The 19,232-nt window shown below is 52.4% G+C and overlaps 1 protein-coding gene across 1 annotated transcript; it reads left to right on the top strand.

The window, feature by feature from the left end:
• Positions 1-1,725: 1,725 nt before the first annotated feature.
• Positions 1,726-13,957, top strand: NPTX2 (neuronal pentraxin 2). Its single transcript, XM_032605754.1, has 5 exons — positions 1,726-2,151; positions 3,747-3,963; positions 9,278-9,522; positions 11,252-11,431; positions 12,468-13,957. Exons 1-5 carry the CDS (start codon positions 1,726-1,728, stop codon positions 12,693-12,695), a joined length of 1,296 nt encoding a protein of 431 aa, XP_032461645.1. The 3' UTR covers positions 12,696-13,957.
• The last annotated feature ends 5,275 nt before the right edge of the window (positions 13,958-19,232 follow it).

The following is a 19,232-nucleotide window of genomic DNA, read 5'->3' as shown; positions in this document are numbered from 1 at the left end:
GACATCAGCCCATTAGCCACCCAATCCCCACTCCACACCTTCTCTACTATAATGAATATTCTTACCTGAACCATCATGGCTTCCACTGTCCTCTGCCTTGAGTGCTGTGGAGACCAGATTTCCTGTCTCTAATGTTTATGCATGAAGAGATTTTCATGTATAGAACTTTTTCTTGTAATTTAGCAACATTATCCTTGAAAACCCCACAGCTATTTACATAATGGAAGCTATTGTTCGAAGTGCAAAGCAGGTCAAAATTCGGTTTCTGGAGATTAATCACTGCAGTCTATTTCATATTATCATAATAATTTCGTTTACTTTGATACAGTTTGTTTTCAGAATCAACCTCAGCTTCTGTGTAGAAGTGACAAATCCATTTGTTTCTCGTATAATGGATAATATGATTACTGACCTTGCCACAGGATTCCTTAAAAACAGAAAAAAATAAAGATTTCCACTTATAATGTGCAGTAAACCAGTTCCGTCTGTAGCTTTGCACCAAAATCTCTCTGAACTTGTTTGTAAACCACAGCCCAGATTCTGAAACAAATCTGCTCCTGCCTTTGGGGGTTCCTGTCCGTCGATGTACCCTCCAAGAATCTGAGGACAGTGGTTTCTAATGGGGAAACTGGACACGGTGGGCAGCCCATTCACAAGGGTGACGCACGGTTTCACCACATGGCGCCAACTCAACGCGACTGCGGTCGGGATCAAGGCCCATCCAGCCCAGGCCTTGCTGCATAAGGTCACCACCCGGTGGGCTGTCGCCGGACCCGCACGGGAGAGCACTGCGCGTGGCCTCGAGACTCCGGCCCACTGCACTCCCCTAGCTGGAGGCAACGTGGCCCGAGGGTGCGCGGGCGACTCCTCCTGCGTCTGGAGCCTGTTTCTGGTCCCCGCAGACCCGAGAATTCTTTCCGGGACGGGGACGGGGACGGGGACGAGGCCGCTGAGGGCGTCCCGGAGGCGGCCGTCGTGCGTCTCTTTCCCGCCTTCTGAGTGAGGGGGCCGCGGGCGGGGGGCGACGGCAGCCCACGGATCGAGTCCCGCTCGGGCGCCTCCTCACTTTCTCCACTTGTGAAATGGGGGTCGCCCCCGTCCCGGGGCTGCGGCGACCGCGGAACGAGGCCTGGCGCCGCGCCCGCAGCCCAGAGCCGCCCCAGGGGCCGCCGGGGCACCAGTGGGCTCTTGGCTTCTCCACAGCCCGCGACGCCCGCGTCCTCAGGTGGGTCCGAGGGGCGCCTGGACACGCCGGCCGAGGCTCCCGAAGGCACCCAGAGCCTTTTTTACCTCAGCTCCCCGGTTCTGGGGGACCCGGGGGCCCAAGCCCCCGCCCTCAGCTCGGGCTCACACGCCCACCCCCAGGTCCGCCGCTCCGCCGCTCCGCTAGTAGGCGCCCCCGCCCCGCCCCCTGCGTGACGTGAACCAGGTCAGGCCAATCAGAGCTCGCGGCGCCGCTCCTCATGCGCTGGGCACCCCCCCTCCGTTCCAGCTTAAGAAAGGGCGCTCGGGCCCGGCCTGGCCAGAGCGCGGAGCCAGGCAGAGCGAAAGAGACGTACGACGGCTGGCGGCTCCGCGGGCTCCCGCGCTCCCGCTGCCCTCGAGCGGCGCGCCCGGCCGCAGCCCTCCGCGCAGGCGCCCCCGCCGCCCGCCCCGACGGCGCCCGCTAGCCCGCTAGCCTGCCCGCCCGCCCGCGGATGCTGGAGTGAGCGCGGCAGCGGCGGGATGCTGGCGCTGCTGGCCGCTGGCGTGGCGCTCGCCGTGGCTGCCGGGGCCCAAGACGGCCTGGCGCCCGGCAACCGCTTCGTGTGCACTGCTTTGCCCCCGGAGGCGGCGCGCGCCGGCTGCCCACTGCCCGCGATGCCCATGCAGGGCGGCGCGCTGAGCCCCGAGGAGGAGCTGCGGGCCGCGGTGCTGCAGCTGCGTGAGACCGTCGTGCAGCAGAAGGAGACGCTGGGCTCGCAACGCGAGGCCATTCGCGAGCTCACGGCCAAGCTGGGGCGCTGCGAGGGGCTTGCGGGGGGCAAGGCGCCGGGCCGGGCGGCCTCGGGCAAGGACACCATGGGCGACCTGCCGCGGGACCCTGGCCACGTCGTGGAGCAGCTCAGCCGCTCTCTGCAGACCCTCAAGGACCGCCTGGAGAGCCTCGAGGTAGCAGGGCGAGGGGTCCCTGGGGGAACGTCCCCGAGGCTCAGGGCAGAGGAGGGGCGCATGGTCCTGCCACCAGGTTGTGCGGAACACGGCAGCCCGGACGCGCTCAGAAGCAGGGCGAGCTGGGTTCGGGGTCAGGGGCGTTCTCGGTCCTGCTCTGGAACTTACTTGCTTGGCTCGCATCCCTCCTCCCCACCTCCTTACTGGAAGGGAAGGGTTAAATCGCCCCTCGCGCCAGGACTGCCAGCTGTGCGGCCATTCACTTCCCGAGGTCCGGGCTGGCGAACGCGGATGGCCTCCTCTCTCTCTTTGCAAATCTCCGAGTCTCCCCTAGCAGGACGTGCTCGTGAAGCTTCTGTCGGGTGACGTGAGGCTGCCGCGTGAGGTCAGCAGCCCTGGGCGTCCGGTGTTTCCTTTCATAAATCAAGTTGGGCTGGACGAGAGCAGGTGGAGGTCCGGGGGTCTCGGCGGGAGGCGAGCGCGGGCCAGTCACCGGCCATACTAGACGCGCCTTGGAGGAAACCTGGTTAACTTCAAAGCCACTGTCCCCAAATTGCGCGGATCTAAGGTGCCCTTCCCGATTGCTTTGGGGGAAGGGACCTTATTCCCTTCTCTCTTGGAAGGCGTATGCAGTTTGGAACTTTGAGAGAGAAATGTTCATTTAATTTCTATCTTTACTTTCCACCCTGTTTAAGCAGTGTGGATGTTTCTGTTATACACATTTACCAAAATACTACTTCGCAAAACTAGGTTTCAATTACAGGTGGTAATTATTGCAAAATTACTTGAGAGTTTCCCGTGGCATGATGGCTAAATACAGTATTTCCAGCATCTGTATATCCTTCGATTCATTATGATTAATAACAGCTAACATTTCTGGAACACTAAATATGCGCCAGGCGTATTATCTAATTTTAACCCGTGCGACAACCCCGTGAGGCAGATCCTATAATCTGCATTTAAAATTTGGAGCACTTAGAGAGAGGGGGTAAATAGCTTGCCAAGGACTCATGGCTAGACAGTGGCTGGCTGCCTTCAGAGCCAGCAAAATGGTAGAGGAGTGAAAGAAATAAAAGCAAAGATTTCTGGAATTCAGAGTAGTCACGCTTTAGAGTTCTCATTTTCCAGTAACATCCCTGCAACCCTAGTCACGCACCTTTGTGCCATACTGGAGCTTGGGGGGGTTAGATGAAAGTTCATCAGTTTTGAGGACCATTTGATTAACTCTTTCTCTCTCTTTTAATCCTAGCTGTATTTTGGTCTTTACTTGAGAATGACAGATATTGGTTAAATTTTTGACCTTTTAGTAAAAGAAGAAAAACAGCTTTCTCAGAGGAGAAATGAGATTCCTAAGTTTCAAATATCGCAGCAGAGCAATTCTTGTCTGACTATGAAATCCTTTCCATACCCCCAACCAAAAAAAAAAAAAAAAGCATCAGTGAAATGCTCCCTTTCCTGCCACTGGCACGATTGAATACTCCCACTTTGGAAGCTTCTCCCTGTGTGTAGGGGGGCATTAGAGCTACATCTCACAGTTTCTTTTTAACTGGCCTTAATACTTCTCCCGCTTGCATCCACTCCTCCCCCACCAAAAGCACCAGCTCCGAGTGAACGTGTCCAGCACGGCGCTGCCCGGCGACTTTCGGGAGGTGCTCCAGCGGCGGCTGGGGGAGCTGGAGAGGCAGCTGCTGAGCAAGGTGGCCGAGCTGGAGGACGAGAAGTCCCTGCTCCACAACGAGACCTCAGCTCACCGCCAGAAGACCGAGAGTGCCCTGAACTCGCTGCTGCAGAGGGTGACCGAGCTGGAGCGAGGTGAGTGCTTCACCAGTGTCTCTGTGGCCCCTTGGCTGACATCCATCCGGGCCCCCAGCCCACTGTCTTCCTTCTTGGCTGCCTCTTCTTGGCTTGGAAGTGGGGCTCAGAGCAAGGGAGGGCAGGCCGGGAGGGGTCAGCAGCACAGCCCTCTTGGCCATTGACAGATGAGGCCACTCCCAGACCCCTGCCTGCTGACTCTCGGGGCAGTGGCTCTGCTCCCGAGTTTCCCGAGTTTGCTCGGCTCTGAGGCTGCTCTCCCATCACCTCTGAACCTTCAGTCCTGGGTGCAGAAAACCACCTGACTCCTTACCATCCAATCAACAATCCACCTCTCCCTTCTGCCTCTCACTTCTCAGATGAAGTGTTGCTTTTTCGACCTGAGTCATCTCATGGTGCACAGGGTTGGGGTTTCTCCCCCACAGGTGGGCCGACTTGGCCTTGTTGGCACTTGTCAGAGATGGTGGGGATGGAGGGGGCTGATGGCTGATGGGAGTGGCCTGGTTTTCATCACTTGTGCTCAGACCCCCGTTGTCAGTGGTGATTGTGGCACCACATGGTTCGTGGCTGTTTTTTGTTGTTGTCGTTTTATAGTCTGTATTTAGACTCACTCATATTCCTTTTATTGCGTGATAAATTATAGGAATATCTGACTTAACAGATGTACTATAGCTCTGAAGATTCTGGAAAGGATTCCTCAGCCAATTGTAATAGCAAAATAGTGTTCATAAACAGGACTAGGTTCTGGTTAGGAAAACATGTCCTGAAATCCAGCTGGGTCAGTTGTGACCAGCCAGGTGGCTTTTCTTTTAGCCAGGTTAGAGACCATTGTACCTGATTGGTTGTACTTATGTAGTCCCAGCAAGAAGTGTTTGTGCTAGCCCAATTTCTTCCTTGCCCAGTTATGGCTGATGAATTCAAACTGGATTGCTAGGTCTCCAAAGAAGAGCTTGTCATTAATGTCTTTCTAGGGTGAGACATTACTGACCGCTTTGCATTTGTATTACTCCCACTACACGATTCCAAACTCGCACAGCATGCGTGAACAGGAAGCAGACAATGAGGGTGACTGATAACAGCCATTTCTGGAATTAACCCTGCCCCCAGCCCCACTGGCATCGTCCGTGGAAAAGCAAGACGCTCAGGATCAGCTCAGACAAACAACCTAATCCCTGACCTCCTGCCAGGTGGCCATTTCAGTCCCTTCTTACCTAGCCCCTGCAGCAGATTCTGAGTATCTTTCTCTTCTCTGCTCACTTTCTGGTGGGTAAGTTTCTTCCACAGACAGGAAGGGGAGGGATCAAGGGCCCTAGATCATTCAGGTTGCACGGGGTGTGAAGTTTTACGTCTGCTGGTAGTGGATATAAGATTGTAGTCTTTTCAGATACACTAAGCTGACAAGGGCAATTTCTCATGACTCAGTTTTATGAATGGGTAGGTGAATGTCCAATGGCAGAATGTCCGCTTACTCTTTCAGCGATGTCGGCTCCGCAGAGCCCGATGGAGTCACCCAAGGGGATGGTGTTTCTGTTTCATTCGATTTAGTTGCTTTTACAGCAGCATCCCAGAAGACACAGGTCTCCTTCATCCCTTTCCTGTTCTCTCCCTCCAGAAAAGTCTGTCCTTCCTTCCTTCCTCTTATTATTACACTTGGATTCTTGAGTTAAAAAAAAAAAGTCCTCTCTGCCTCACCTCCATTGCTGGGTGACCTCAGGAAGCTCATTAGGTCTCAAGAGCCTTCCCCCGAGGCAAAGCAACTGCAGCTCAGGCCTCTGTCACAGGGCAGGAGGAGAGGAAGGCAGCGTCAGGGCCAGGGGAGGGTGGCTCGGGTTCCCTTGCCCAGCCTCGCCCTCATGGGACCTGGAACCTGCAGGCTGAGGGAGCAGGGACACTGCAGTTACTCAGTAGCTTGAAGCAGGGTTGGCTGTAGAATGAGGGGAGGGCTTTGCCAGAGACCTTGGTGGCTGTATACCTCACTTGGCATGGCAGCCGCATGGCTACAAGGAGGTGGGTTAGTAGAAGCCCACTGAGTTAGAGCATGGAGACAGGATTCCTGTTATACCCATTTCATAGACCAGAAAAGTGCTCCAAGGTTCTCAGCCAGATGTGTCCTGTGGGGAGAGGGGACCGGCTGGTGAGCAGCCGCAGTCACATAATCCCGCCCCTCCCCGTTTTGTTCTGTGACTCCAGGGAGGTTGTGAGTTTCACGTGGCTTCCTCTAAGGTTCTTCATCATGGCTTGGGCCACCCAGGAGATGCTGCTTTTTGACTCTCCCTCCCATCCTTAGCCTGTCTGTTCACAGCCAGAAAGCAACAGTCAGGGCTCACCCCAGCCAGTCTGATTCCTGCACCCATGCTCTTTGGTGCTACGGAAAGCGCTCAGAACTCACCTGGCCCAGAGGGGAAGTCCGTGTTCGAACTAGAGCTGGACTGCACAACATAGAGCTGGACTGCACGACATTAAGTCCCCCTGGCTGGCCATTCTTGCAGAGCCCGCAGGCCCTGGCACTGGGCAGCAGCTCAGCCTCTGCTGTCCTCTGCCTTTTGACCCCACCACGAGAATTCTCGAATCCTGTTTGCTCCACCCAGCCGTGGGATGAGTCTTTGAGGAAAATTATCATCTGCTGACCGATTAGCCTTCTGGGCAGTTCTGAGTTTATGTCTGTCATGTAGAGACAAGTGTGAAGGGATCTGTAAACTCCCAGGCCCCAAATATACCATGAGTAGAACATACACTGTGTCCCTTAGAAGCCTCCTGCTTAGCCCAGAGGAGAGAGCCCTCCACCATGTGCAAAGTGGGGGCTTTGTCTGGAGAGAGCCCTCCACCATGTGCAAAGTGGGGGCTTTGTCTGGAGAGAGCCCTCCACCATGTGCAAAGTGGGGGCTTTGTCTGGAGAGAGCCCTCCACCATGTGCAAAGTGGGGGCTCTGGGGTGCTCTGGCCTTCGCCGCGTCATCCCCTGCCTGCTAAGTGCCTGTTCTGCACCAGACGCTGGCCTCTGAGCTCCACATTCTCTATCCTCTGTAACCCCTGCAACAACCCAGTGAGATGGGATCTAGTCAGACGAGGGACTGAGTCAGAGCTAAGCGATGCCTGCATTCACGTGGCTGGCAGATTGCAGAGCTGGGGTTGAGGTTAGTGGTGACCTCCGAGGACCAGAGTCATGAAGGCTGCAGCCTGGAGGGGCATGTGAGCTCCGGCCATGCTGGGCGGGAGGCTCCTCCCGGCCCAGTGGTGTGCATCCAACCCTGTGTGTGCCCCTGCCGCCCAGGTCCCACGGGTGCTCATTTTCTTTATTGTGAGACCTCCTCATCTGTGGCTGCCTCCAGACACAGGTCCGCCGGCGAGGGAGAGCCGAGCTCGGAGTTGAAGTAAACGTTGGAATCCTTGTCTCTTTGGTCTCAAGCCACCCCCCTCTTTAGCTTGTCTGCCACCTGCAGTCTCTGATTTATTGGTCAGGGCTTTTAATTCCTTAATTGGTTTTAACTGAGTTTCCTCTGAACCTCCAAGCTGTTTTATGTAAATAGAGGGCACTGGCTGGCTTTCGAGGTATGGCCACCCCTCGGCTCTCCCAGCTCTGATGAAACCTCTGTTGTCACCGAGCTAACGATATTACTGACACCGAGCCTTATTAAGTCAGCAAGCCTGCCCACCTGCCAGGAGAGAAGCAATTTCTCTCTATTAGATAATCACATCTCGTGAAAACACGAGCGTTTGCAGATTAAGTACGCGCAGCTGCGCGTAGCGGGAAGCGGGACTTCCGTTCCCGGTTCCGTCACTCACGGGCTGCGTGACCTGGGGTAAGTCCCGTGGTGCCCCCACTGTGCAGCCTGCCAAATCGGGGAGTTGGGGCTTTCTGGTTCTCTCTCTTAGCTCTGCTTCAGCCTCATGTGGGGCCCGTGCCAGCCTAACCTCTAGCCTGGCCGCATCCTCGGCTTCCCCAGGCAACAGGGTCTTCCCAGCCCTCGCCGGGTGCCCCACGGCCTTGGGAGGTCAGGATGGATGAGGCAAGACTGCACAACCAGCAGATAGAAGTAAATGCTACGTATGAAGCCCAGATTCTAGTATTCCTATGCTGCCTGTTCCGGAGAGGTTGGAAGGGTGACCCTGGGCCCTGCTGCCTTCCTTTGCAGAAGGTCCTTCGGTCGGTGTGAACCGTGGCACCGAAGAGCTTCTCTCACGTGTTCCTCACTGTGGCAGAAAATGAGTTTGGGGGATTGTGATGGAGAAAGTTCATCCACTCTGGGTCCTGTTCTACAGAGGGGGCAAGAAAGGGACAGATTTAGTCCACCAGTGACATGGGCAGTTTGGTTCCAGGCCGGGAGAGCCTGCCTGTCTTTGACAGAGATGGGGACCATCTGGCCCCTTGTGTGTGTTTAATAAATACTTGTTGAATGAATGAAAGGCATTTAGGTTCCTTCCCTGGCAGTGCCTGGTCCCCAAATAAGAGGGAAGCTTTGGCTGTGACAGCTCCCAGAGTCACCAGTCCCCTGCAAACTCTGAGATCTGTGATAACCGGGCAGGGGCTTGTCTTCTTGCGTGTTTATTTATGATGCTGCCATTAATTTTGAGCTTAAATCAAAACTGAAAATGACTTAGACCTGTTTAAGAGCATCACTAGTTTTCAAAAGGTCTGGGAAGTGCCATTTACATGGGGACGGCCCCAGGCAGGCCTCAAGGGTCAAGACCCTGGCCTGTGGGTAGCCTCTGTGGAGAGGGAACCTCTGCATTTCGCTGCCTCCCATTGCTTCCAGACTGCAGGAGACAGTCCATCAACTTGGTGTCCTCTTGAGGAGAGCAGGGCAGATCACGAGCAAAGCAATTCACACCAGAGATTTAGTCCAAAAGCCCCTTCTGACTTAAGGTGTGTCGAGTCACGGGTGCCTGGCTCCGTCGCCTCGGGCAGTGGTGATTCTTCTGGGGGAGAAGTGACATGGACTCACTGGGGGACAAGTGTCTTTGGAGCGCCTGGGTTCCTGTAAGATGTCCTGCCTCCAAGCCCTGCAGGCCCCTGACCCAGCCCTGCTGAAGGGGCCGGGATTTCAAGCAAACAGTGGAGGGAACAGGGTTTCTGGCTTAATTTAACCAGAAAGTTAAATCCAGCTTGCCCCTACCCACTTCCTTGAGCTTCCAAGAGTGAGGATATGCCTGTTTCCCACTGGAGCTTCAGCACTGAACAGCAGCCGGTCAGTAGCAGGTGCTCCATTGCTTGGGGGACCCGCTGGTAGGCCGGGCGGGGGTCCAGGTGGGCTGCCGCTCTGGGTTGTGGTTGAGAGGGGGCTCACATGCTGCTGCCCCTCTCTCCCCCGCCCCAGGCAACAGTGCTTTCAAGTCGCCTGATGCCTTCAAAGTGTCCCTCCCGCTCCGCACAAACTACCTGTACGGCAAGGTCAAGAAGACGCTGCCCGAGCTGTACGCCTTCACCATCTGCCTGTGGCTGCGGTCCAGCGCCTCGCCGGGCATCGGCACCCCGTTCTCTTACGCGGTGCCCGGGCAGGCCAACGAGATCGTGCTGATAGAGTGGGGCAACAACCCCATTGAGCTGCTCATCAACGACAAGGTGAGGCCTGCTGGGAAGGCCACCCCCCATCCTCGTGGCCACCGAGGTTGGGATGTTGCAGGGAGCCTGGCGTCTGGCCACGGGGCTGTCCTCCTCGCAGTGGGGACAGTTTTGGTCTGACTCAGTCCCACTCTGGGCAGGTGGCTGGGTAGGGGGCAGGGGGCAGGCAGCTGCAGCTTGTGGAGATCCAAGCTGTGAATCCCGCCAGGAAGCCGCAGAGGGTCCAGGCACAGAGGCCACGGAAGGAACAGAATGAGCTGGGTCTCTGCGTGCTAGCTTGAATTGTCACGGACCCTCAGGCCGGTCAGTGAGGGCTGTTCCCCGGGGCTGCACCAATTAGGCGAGGGTGTGTATTTGTGTGTGTGTGTGTGTGTGTGTGTGTGTGTGTGTGTATGAGTGTGTGATATTTCTCATGAGCACATCTTTTAGTGGGGGGGGCTTGAAATATATTTATATACAATAAAATTTACACTTTTTAGTGTATAGTTCAACCAGTTTTAACAAATGCATACAATTATTGTATCCACCACAATTAAAATCTAGAACAGTTTCATCATCCTCCAAATTTCCTCATTCCCCTTTGTAGTCACCTCCTGCTCCTACCGCCGCCCATGGCAACCACCCATCTGCCCCCATCCCTGTAGTCCTGCCTTTTACAGAGTAAATGTCCCCTTTCTGACGGACTGGCTTATTTCGACATTCAGGAACGCGCTCTCCTCAAGAGATCAGCTCTGAGCATCTGCGGGACCCTCCAACAGCCTCACCTAAACTTAAGTCAGGCTCCACGTCACCCGAACTGCATCCTCACACCCTTCCTGCTGGAGCTGAGTGGTGAATGGCTGCACCAGCCCCCTGCCTGCCTGAGCCCCCAGAGCGCTCACCAGGCAATGGCCTCCCACCCTGTCTGTCTTTACTAAACCCGCCCTGGCTGGAACTGAAGTGGGAAATGCTGTGGAATCCACCCTCAGGGCTCTTTCCAGTGGTGACCACATCCTTGAGCTAGGGATTAATTATTCTAAATAAGGCGCTTGGAGGAGGCAAGGCCGAGAGCCTTGTTTTCCTCTGGGGTTTAGGTGTCGTGTAAATAGCCCGCTCCTGGGAGGGAGCCCCGGGTTGCTAGGACACCAGCAGTTACAACACAGTGCTTCACAGGACCTGCCAGGAGACAGCGTGGGTGGGAGAGGCCCTCCCCCCAGCTCCACGTGCATCCCCCCACCCCCCTACACTCACACGTAACTGAAGGTGCTCTGCACAGGAGGACACATACATGCAGATCCCCAAGTGCCACGATGGCACTTGGGACTTCGCCTGCAGAGGGTAGATGCCTGGTCTGTTTTCCAAAGAAATTGGTCCAGTAGAGTCCTGACTTCCCTTTAGATTCTCCAGTGAGGGATGTTCAGGACCAGTATGCGGGGTGGGGAGCCCGTCTGTCACATTTGCTTGGTCTGCACAGAATCCTAGGCCCTTAACTAAGCCCAGGTCCAAGAGTGTCCAGTTGAAAGCAGGTCACCCTGAGGTCAGGGTGTGTACCCAGGCTGCCCCTTTCCCCTTAAGAGTCTGTGACACACGTGGTGTCTCCAGCCCAAGGGTCACTCTGAGCTGGGCAAGGTCAGGCATGTTACCCACAGAGCATAGAAGGGGAGCAGCAGTGGGCCCCGGGTCTCCGTATCCCCAGGTCAGACTCCTGGGAACCCCAAGGGGGCCCTCACCTGCACGTTGCCGCCCACAGGTCGCACAGCTGCCCCTGTTTGTCAGTGACGGCAAGTGGCACCACATCTGTGTCACCTGGACAACGCGGGACGGCATGTGGGAGGCCTTCCAGGATGGGGAGAAGCTGGGCACCGGGGAGAACCTGGCCCCGTGGCACCCCATCAAGCCGGGGGGTGTGCTGATTCTCGGGCAGGAGCAGGTGGGTGCAGGTGGGGTGCCGGGAGGAGCGGCTGGCAGGCCAAGCAGCACACGGCCGGGCCTGCGGGCTGCCCCTGGCCCTGCTCAGCTGTCTGTCTGCCTGCTGGACCTGAACCTGGCCACCGCAGCACCACAACCAGCCTGGATGGCCAGCATCCCTGCCGGCTCAGCCCGTGCTGTCCTGTGGCCTAAGGGGCTGAGAGCGCGGATGGGGACACATCCTGCCCTTCCTGGCAGGGACCAAGTTGGTGTGGTGGGTTCAGACAGATTCTAGAATGGAGTCTGTCCGATACAGGTGAGCAGGAGTGACCCTGGAGTCCCAGGGTTAGGTAGCGACCCCGGGCCATCTCTCCAGCTGTTTGGCCTCTGCCGGCCACTGCCTTGACTCCAGATGCTGGGTGCTGGCTGGTATTGGCATCTTCCAGGAGCTGCCAGCTCAGGGTCGCGACCCTGATCCCCAGCAAGGGCACCTGGGGAACAACACCTGTGGGCGAGATGGGGCCAGGCCTCAGAGACTGCACTCAGAAAACTCGCCATCTGGGACAGAGGCCGTCTGCTCTTGGGCAGATGAGAATTCACATTTCAGTCTGTGTTTGGGGTTTCCTGGAAAACGTAGAAAATGAGAGAACAGACTTCAGGTCCTCTGGGGGGCTTTGAGTCTGGGCCCTTGGCTCTCCCCGCTCTCCACTACCCTGTTTCTTCTCCCCTGGGAGGGGCTGGGAGTCGGGAGACCCGGGTCCAGTCCTCGCTCTGGGGCCTTGGGCAAGGATCTCTCTGCTTAGTTTCCCCTCCCTAAAATGGGCCAGTTTGAGTCACGCCATTTCCCAGGCCTGACGTGCCCTAAAGCTTTGGAACTGGCAGGAATCAGTGGTCACGGGCTGCGATCTGAGTTGGGGAGTCAGGGAAATGCCCCAGTCCCCATCTCCCTCCCAGGCTGGCATCCCCCCACCTCCCCTGAAGCCGGTCACGCACTGGGACAGGTAGCAGATGTGTCTGCCTGTGAGCCTGCCCCGATGCAGTCTGTTCCTCTTTCCCAGGACACAGTTGGGGGCAGGTTCGATGCCACGCAGGCATTCGTGGGGGAGCTCAGCCAGTTCAACATATGGGACCGCGTCCTTCGTGCACAAGAAATCATCAACATCGCCAACTGCTCCTCGAACATGCCGGGCAACATCATCCCCTGGGTGGACAACAACGTGGACGTGTTTGGAGGGGCTTCGAAGTGGCCGGTGGAGACCTGCGAGGAGCGTCTCCTTGACTTGTAGCCACCTGTTCTGTCCAGGAGGCGGGGGTCGGGCCGTTCCCCTTACTCCCCCGGTGGAACGGTGTATAAACCTCCTGCCATAGTGCGCCCCGACCCCCAAAGCCCGTTCCCAGGGTATCTCTAAGCCTGAGGCGTTTGTCACCAGCTTATTTGTTCCTAACCAAGATTTTGTTGGTTTGGGGGGAGGGGAAAGAAGCCCTGAGCTGCAGGTGGGTGGATTTCTGACTTCTGCTGTGAAGGGACTCTTGTCCTTAAAGCCCTGTTCAGCACCCCTGTAAATGCTAGCGCACCCCAGCCCTGCCCACCCTCTTGGATCCTTGGTGTCTCGTGTGCGCCGTCTGTCCGTCCCCTTCAGAGGCTGTGCATCCATCCCGCTGGAGTGGCCGTGTCCCTCGTGTGTTGAGTACACCCTGCTGTCAACTGAGTACGCAGCACACCACCCCCCGCCGTTCCACCCTCCCCCCAAAAGGGCCTTTCTCTTGATGTTCTTTACTCTGTGAATATTTCCGTCCCAGGAACTCTTGAGTCTACTGAGGAAGGCGGGCTGCCCGGACAATGCCCTGCCTTCTCCAAGGTGGAGGGGGCATCCATGGCTCCAGAGAGGGGGCTGTGAATGGGAACTCAGAACGGAGAAGGGCCATGGCAGCTGTCCCTCCCCCTCTTGTCACCTCTCCCTCTGACCCATGCTTTGGCAGAATCCTGGTTGGGTATGGCTTTGAAAGGTGTCTTTTCTCCACTGGTGCCAAAAGTTCAGTTGCAGCTTTTACAACCATTCGGTGTGGTTTGGGGAATTTATTTTTTTTTTTTCCCCGACAGAAAAGACAGAAAAGAGCAGCCGTTAGCTGGCTCGCATTTTTGATGTCTCGCCCCACTGTGAGGAACGTGCTAGTTTCTGTTTTTGTTTTTGTTGTTGTTGTTTGGACATGCTAGTTTTAATTCATGTTGATTCCTGTAAGCATTTGACTGTCTCCAGTATTTCCCCCAGAATGTTTTCAGGAAACGGATGTCATTTGGCTGATGTCTGCTTAGTGACTCCAGGCTGATTAATTTATTGGACAGAGGTAGTAATTTATTTTAAAGATAACGTGATTAGTGGGGAAATTTATACAGCTAAATATTATATATTTTATTTTTCATACATGTTTGAAGTGCAAATCTGTGGATATTCCATTTGTAGGAGCAAGTCGACATGCCCATCCTAACACTGTATGCTACAAGAACTCTTCTGATGATGGAATTTTGATTAAAATGCACTGGAAGGTGCCTTGATGTCTGCTTTCTCCTTGTCCGGGGCTGAGGGCAGGGAGGGCTGTTGCTTTGCAAACCCCGGCAGGAGGTTGTCCTCTCTGGTTAGACTGGGCCGAGCCCCAGGGGGTGGCCCCAGGGGAGCTGAGGACACTTGGAGGAGGGTGTGGTACTGGACCGCGCCCTTCCCTCCTCAACTCCAGGCTCCTTCTGGGGATGCCCCGCAGGCTCTTCCCAGCCTCTCTGTCCCCAGCCTGTCCCTGTCATCTCAACTGGGAATCAGGCTTAGCTAGATGACCCTCAGCGCCCTGTCCCAGGTGTGACACCTGTTCAGCACCTACTCTGTGTGCTCTGCATTAAAATCTCATTTAATCCTGTTCACGACCCCCGGAAAGAGTTCATCCCAATTCACAGGTGAATACGTGGAACAATTAAACAGTCACTTTGGGATCATACAGCTGACAAAGGGCAGAGCTGGGATCCCAGCCGGCCTGTGGCTCTGAAGGCCCTTCCACCCACCCCCTGCCTCTGACTTTTGGCTCCGAGGGGACCTAGGGCCAATGTGTCCTCCCAGTGCCACCTCTCTGTGTCCACCTGGCCCTGGCAGGTGTGTTGATATTTTCCCCATCTCCACAAATGTCAGGTATGCCTCCTTCACCCCCACTTTCTATTTTTGTATCTTTATTTCAGTAGCTGCAGAGTATCACTCAGTTTGTCCCCTTCCCGAGTGGCAATGTCTAAATTTTTATTCTAAGGGAGCAGAGTCCAGTCTTGGGGCCAAATGACACAAATGTACTATGTGCTTGGTGTACTTGATAGGCCAAAATGGAAGCTGTGACTTCTAAAACCAAGATCATTACTGGGTCACTGAGGCTCTTGGAGTCTATTTTCAATGTTGTATGTTATGACTTGGCAGGAACTCAATCGTTAGTGTTGGGTTGAACATGAAATTAGGCCAGGTTCCCTGCTTGGGGGGGGTCTTTGGAATCCAAAGTGCTGAGGTCAGGTGGAGAGCAGTTTATTTGGAATCTCCTTCATGATGAAGCTACTCAGATCTCCCCCTGAAAGGCACTGAGGAATTACCTTATTTCATACCCACGCCAGACACTGAGCTTACCTTACCTGATTCCCTGGCACTGCTTCTTCCAGGAGCAAAACCTTGCATAAGGGCTTTGAACCCCTGCTGAGCCAGGTAACTTCCTTCCTGCAACTGGAGAAGCTCTGAACCCAGAACATGGGGCCAAAGTACTTCCTGACCCGATGTGGGAAAGTGAAACATTTCACCTCTCCTTACCACTGCTGCAGGCTGGTCCTCCTATTGGAGGTTTGGCTTTCCTGACATAAAAGCAGAAACAAGAATCAGCCAGGAAATCTTGTGAATTTCTTATGCCTTGAGCCTCGCATCTAAAAGAGACCCAAGGCCTCTGTTTCCCCACCCAAGACCTTACCCTTTGCTAGAGGCTGGAAAACACCTTGATAGTGAACTGGGTGCTCTGACAAGGGTGGGGTAGAGAGTGTCCTGGATGATGGAATATTCTGCTTAGCTGAGGGTTGCCATGGAAACTGTAGCTGGATGATCAATGATGAATGACTTGAAGTGATAAAATGCAACTCAGTCGAAGGCAAACTGGGATGAAGTCTCTGCTGGCGGGGAAGGCAGACCTGGACCCTCTATAGACTTAGGGGACTCCAGCATCAGCTCTCCTTATACGGAAGGCCTTGGGAGAGGTCTTCCTGTTAAACACAGGTATTACCATTCATTCTATTCACTCAACAAGTATTTAGGGCACCTACAATGTGTCAGGCCCTATTCTAGGCTCCAACACAAGAAAATCAATCAATGTAACACACTGCATTAATAAAACAAAGGAAAACACCTACATGATCATCTCAATAGATACAGAAAAACATTTGATAAAATCCAACACTACTTCATGATAAAAGCATTCAATAAACTAGGAATAGAAGGATACATCTTCAACACAATAAAGGGCATTTATGAAAAACCCACAGCTAACCACATGCTTAATGTTGAAAAATGCTCTCCCTGTAAGACCAGGAACGAGGCAAGGACTTTTACTTTATCATTTCTATGTATCATTGTGCTGGAAGTTCTAGCCAAGGAAATTAGGCAAGAAAATGAAATAAAATGAATTTGTAACAAATAAGGAAAACTATTTTTATCTGCAGGTGACATGTTCTTGTATATAAAATCATAATGAAGCCACAAAAAGCTACTACAGTGGTTAAATGAGTTCAGCAAGAATGCAGGACATAAAGTCAATTGACAAAAATCAACTGTGTTTCTATACATTAGCAATGAAAAATTGAAATGTAAGAAACAATTCTATTTGCTACAGCAGCAAGCAATTCAAATACTTAGGAATAAATTTAATAAAGGAAATGAAAGATTTGTAAAACTTTCGAAAACTGCAAAACATTGTTGAAAAAAAGTAAAGAAGATCTAAGTAAATGGAAACATAAACATGCTCATAGATTAGTAGACTTAAAATTGCTAAGATCACTGCTGCGGACTCTTGGCAGAAAAAGAAATTCTTTCAGATATTGAGTCTGATGACACCACCCCCACCCCGAGGGTATGAAAAAGTTTATTACTCACATAATGAGGCTTCCTGGGAGATTGGGGTGGCCCCCAAGCAGGTCTGAAAATGGCTTGAGAGAGCAGGGAAAGAATACTGGCTTGGGTTTTGTGTGGTGGTCAGAGGGTAGGGCCAGAGTGGTGGTTCCCCCATGTATGGTTTGGACTGCCTACTTGGTACCAAAGGAGAAATAATTTAGGCTTTCTTATCACTTTCCCAGATCGGGGGCACAAGGGGAAGAGGGTGGTGAGGCTTAAAAGCTGTCAGCAGTCAAACATCAAAAACGAGTCAGACCCTTTGTTATAATCCACCTCAAGGTGTTTGATGACTGAAATGTGCCATGCTGCATTTAATTGAACTTAAGTAAGCTATTATGAGGTATATAGCTTGAGGCTGGTAAGGGAGGTGAGAGTTCTGCTGAATGCTGGTTCAAAAGCCCAGAATTGTGTATTTTGAGAAGTGCAATCAGTGTCTTGGTCATTATCAATAATATCTAGAGCTGAAGGAGATAAGGACTATCTTGGTGAGCTCTTGTACTATGGCTTTAGTAAGCAGAGGTATGTGTGATCTTGATTTGTATTTTGAGCATCTGTGAGGCAAGAGATTTCCAGAATTCTTTACCCCAAAATGATCAACTTGGCTCAAGAGTATGTAAAAAGGTGCAGATGGGTCAAGTCTTGGCAAGGGCTTCCAGTGCTAAGGAAAAATATTTGCAATCAGATATTTGATAAGGGACTCATATCCTGAATATGTAAAGAACTCTTAACAACTCAAAACAAAAAAGGACATATAATCCAATTTTGAAGTGGACAAAAGATTTGAATAGATATAAAGAAGATATACAAATGACCAATCACACAGGAAACATTTTCAATATCATTAATCATTAGGGAAATGCAAATTAAAACCACAATGATATACTACTGCACATCCATTAGGAACAGCTATAATTACCCCCACAAAAAGGAAAATAACTAGTGTTGATGAGAATGTGGAGATATTGAAACCCTTATACTTGCTGGTGGGGATGTAAAATGGTGCAGCCGCTTTGGAAAAGAGTCTGGTAATTCCTCAAAAAGTTAACATAGAGTTACCATATGACCCAACAGTTCCACTCCTAAGTGTATATTCATGAGGACTGATAGCATATATTCACAGTAAACTTGAACACAAATGTTCATAGCAGTGTTATTCATAATAGCCAAAAAGTGGGAACAACCCAAATGTCTATCAACTGATGAATGGATAAACAACTTGTGGTATATCCATACAATAGAATATTATTCTGCAATAAAAAGGAATAAAATACAGATCTATGCTATAGCATGGATAAACCTGGAAAACGTTATTCTAAGTTGAAAAAGCCAGTCACAAAGGACCACGTATTATATGATTCCATTTATTTGAAATGTCCAGAATGAGAAATCTATAGAGACAGAAAGTAGATTAATGATTGCCAGGGGCTGGGCGTAGATGTGGTGTTGGAGGGAAATGGGGAGTAACTATTAATGGATACGGAGTTCTGTCCTAGGATTATAAACATGTTCTCAAATGGATTGTAGGGATGGTTGCAAAGTCTGTGAATATTCTAAAAACCGCGGAACTTACACTTTAAAATTCGGGGTGAATTTTATGGCATATAAATTACATCCTCAATTTCTAAAAGAAAAAAATGTGAGGTTTTGGACCTGAGCAGGTGATGGATGCCATTTACTGAGACAACGAGATGGGGGGAGGCAGAAAGCAAGTTTTGGGGGCGGACAGAGTCAAGAGTTCTGTTTTTATATATATATATATTTGAGATGTCTAGAACACATTTTAGTGGAGCGGTCTGGTGGGCAATTGGATATTTTGAGAAGTCAGGGCTGGAGATGAAATTGGGGTTTAAAACATGGCCCCTGCCCTCTAGGCACTCCCAGTGTGTTAACCCAGCCTCTGCATCTTTGGATAGTAAATGTAAAGAAAAGTAGGTGTCCTCTTCCTTGAGCGGACTGTAGGCTCCTCACTGCTAGAAACCATATTCGTGTACAAGCCAAGTTAATTAAACATGTATTTATGGATCCTACTGTGAGCAGCATTTAGAAGGATGGAAGTGCACCTCTTCTTATGGTCTACTATGAGAGAGAGACAGTTAAGCCAATCAAGCAAATAATTTTCTCAAAAAGCCTGTAGGTGGCCAATGCTGGGGAATGGGCATTTTCCATGGGGACTTCTTTAATGATCCCTTGCTCCACATTCAGCTGCCAACTGAACCAACCGAGCCATTGACATCAACCTTGATGACCCAAATAGCCGCCAGTTGACTCTGCCCGGGGTTGGTGTTGGGACAGTCACACAGAAGCAATTTGATTGTCACTGGGGATTTCAGTATGATAAGGCAGCTTGTCAAGGCCAGGACTGCACGTGTTTGGTTACGTGACTTTGGCCTTGACAGGCTGCTGGCTCCTCATTGTTTTCTCAAGGAAGCCCAAGGCAAATTTACCAGGTAGTTTTACTTCTCTCTACAAAGCAGTCCTGCTCTCTGTAGTTGTCAGTGCAGATATTCATGAGCACATTCCAAAACCCTGTTCAAGCAGAAATAAAACACAGAAGACTGAAGCTTGTGGGTAGATTGACATTTTCTTATCGGTGTCGTCATACACCAGAGACCATGTCCTGTGGGAATAATGTAGTCAAAACCCTGGCTTTCTGTG

The sequence above is a fragment of the Phocoena sinus genome, chromosome 15 (assembly GCF_008692025.1).
Source record: "Phocoena sinus isolate mPhoSin1 chromosome 15, mPhoSin1.pri, whole genome shotgun sequence".
In the NCBI taxonomy this organism is placed as follows: domain Eukaryota; kingdom Metazoa; phylum Chordata; class Mammalia; order Artiodactyla; family Phocoenidae; genus Phocoena; species Phocoena sinus.
The sequence above is the reverse complement of the archived record's forward strand: the minus strand, read 5'-3'. Positions and strand labels throughout refer to the sequence as shown.